This window comes from Puccinia triticina, chromosome 2A (assembly GCF_026914185.1).
Source record: "Puccinia triticina chromosome 2A, complete sequence".
Classification (NCBI taxonomy): Eukaryota; Fungi; Basidiomycota; class Pucciniomycetes; order Pucciniales; family Pucciniaceae; genus Puccinia; species Puccinia triticina.
The window spans coordinates 970,021-972,022 of record NC_070559.1 but is presented as its reverse complement, the minus strand read 5'-3'; the positions used below and the strand labels follow the sequence as shown (position 1 = coordinate 972,022).

General features: G+C 50.9%; 1 protein-coding gene across 1 annotated transcript; it reads right to left on the bottom strand.

Moving 5' to 3' along the window:
- Positions 1-902: 902 nt before the first annotated feature.
- Positions 903-1,467, bottom strand: PtA15_2A110 (uncharacterized protein; the record flags this gene model as incomplete). The annotated part of the gene is made up of 2 exons (XM_053166098.1): positions 903-1,119; positions 1,244-1,467. 2 exons carry the CDS (start codon positions 1,465-1,467, stop codon positions 903-905), a joined length of 441 nt encoding a protein of 146 aa, XP_053017353.1.
- Between the last annotated feature and the right edge of the window lie 535 nt (positions 1,468-2,002).

Genomic DNA, 2,002 nt, shown 5'->3' with positions numbered 1-2,002 from the left:
GCGCAATATAATCTGGAAACTTGTAACATCTGATCAAGTTTTGGCGGACCTGATCAGATGTCTCATAGGATGTCATGCAAAAAAACTCATATATCACCTGGATTATATTAGCTCCAAACGGGGCCTGATTCTTCAAGGAAGCTTGCTACAAACCAAAAACAATTCTATTCCTAGTGCAGCAGAAGAGGCTGAACCCCGCAGGACATGCAGGGCTTCACACAGGGCCCCAGGCCAAAAAAGATGATTTTGTTGTGTGGCCCAGACTAAGGCAGAGATGGGCTGTCTAGTACAAGCGCCCTGCCAGGCTCATTGACCAGCAATCAGCTTGAGTCCATCAGGAGACCACAGGCCAAATGATGCCACAAATTACCAAGTCTCTCTGAATGGGTGCCCTGTACACTTCCTGTCTCCTTCCCATTGCTTCCTGAAAGGGGTGGCTGCCCCCTCAGAAGGTAGGCACTGATTGATTTCAGTGATACCAGGACTAAAGAAAGGAATGTGGGTTTGATTTCCAGCAGGAGGCAGATTTTTTCATTGGGAAAGCATTGAAAGGAAGGAAACCATGGTGATGATGAGTCAGAAGAAAAAAAACTATGCAAAAGGATCCAAGATCTTGCTATTCATCTTGGTAAATGATGGTAGCCTTCGGCAATGCATGATGGCTTGTTTTTATGGTCTCTTGAAAAACAAATTCAAGAGCTTCATGATCGGTAGTGCTGACGAAGCAAGGTTGATCATTGGTCGTTGGGTCAAGCGGTTGAATTGGGTAGCTGGTAGGGGAGCAGCTCGATTGATCAGGCTGATGAGTTCGCCGAGTTGATTATTGATCACGCATCTCACACTTTTACCAAGATCTCTAATGAGCTCCATTTCTGTTTTTTTTTGAGTGCTTGATAGCGTGGTCAATGGAATATAACATGTCTTGATTTTCTGTTGGTCACCTCCCACACGCGCACCAGGTCATCGTAACTCGTGCTCAGGATCTTGTCCCCTGTCGGACTGCAGTACGCCGAGGAACAAGCCAGTCCCGGCGCGTGACTCGCCAGACAGCTCTCCTGCTCTACATCGCCGATCTCGCTGCTTGGCAGGAGACCCAATAGGGCCCGTAAGACCGAAGAACTATCAGTAATAACAAAAACCGTACTGGAGGTTTAACAATCTGCTAGCGCAACTCGGGGTTTAGGTAGAAGAGAGCAGGCATAAAAAGAACCAACTGTATCTCTTGGCTCAGTCCGGCAGTCACTGCCAGTCTGTATTTAGAGTTGGGACAGATACTGAGGCAGCCGATCTTCTTCTTAGAGGCCGTCCAACGACAGGGGCGGAAGACTTGGGTTGGCGGAGGTCGCGATGGACGAGCCCGCCGGCGGTGTCGGAGACCCAAAGATCGCGGCCGTGGTTTGCGCAGTCAAAGGCGGAGAAGAGGATGGCGTCGGCAGGAGAGAGGGCCTGGCAATCGACGATCTCCATGCTCTGTTAACGCTCGAAATTCAACTCCTGGATCGTGCAGTCGTAGGAGCTCGTGATGAGCAGATGCGGGTTGCTTGGATGGGCTTGGATGGGCAAGACGGGTGAGTTGGGGGCATGGGTCTGGATGAAGTAGGACAACAGAGGACACACCTTCCACATACTCCGGCCAATCTTCCTTGTCTTCTTCTTCCAATTCATCCACTTCTTTTTTGACCCGCCTGGCTGGCAAAAAAACGGATGCACCTCGGCCGTGTTCGTCGACAACGTCCAGCGATTTGCATTGGTCGGGATGGAAGGAGCCTCACTAAGAAATCAACGGCCAGGGTGTTAGTTGTGGTGAATCGCAAGCGTCGGAGAGCTTGCGGTGACCGTAGTGGTTTCGCCTGGGAAGTCGGAGGCGTGCATGGCGAGGTAGACTGGCCTAGCGTGGCAAGGGTTACAATTGATGGTCAGGGGGGAAGCCGGTGGTGGTGGCGGACAAGTGTTTGCTTATTTAAAGAGGGTATCACCCATGAGCTTGTCCCCCCAGGGGCTC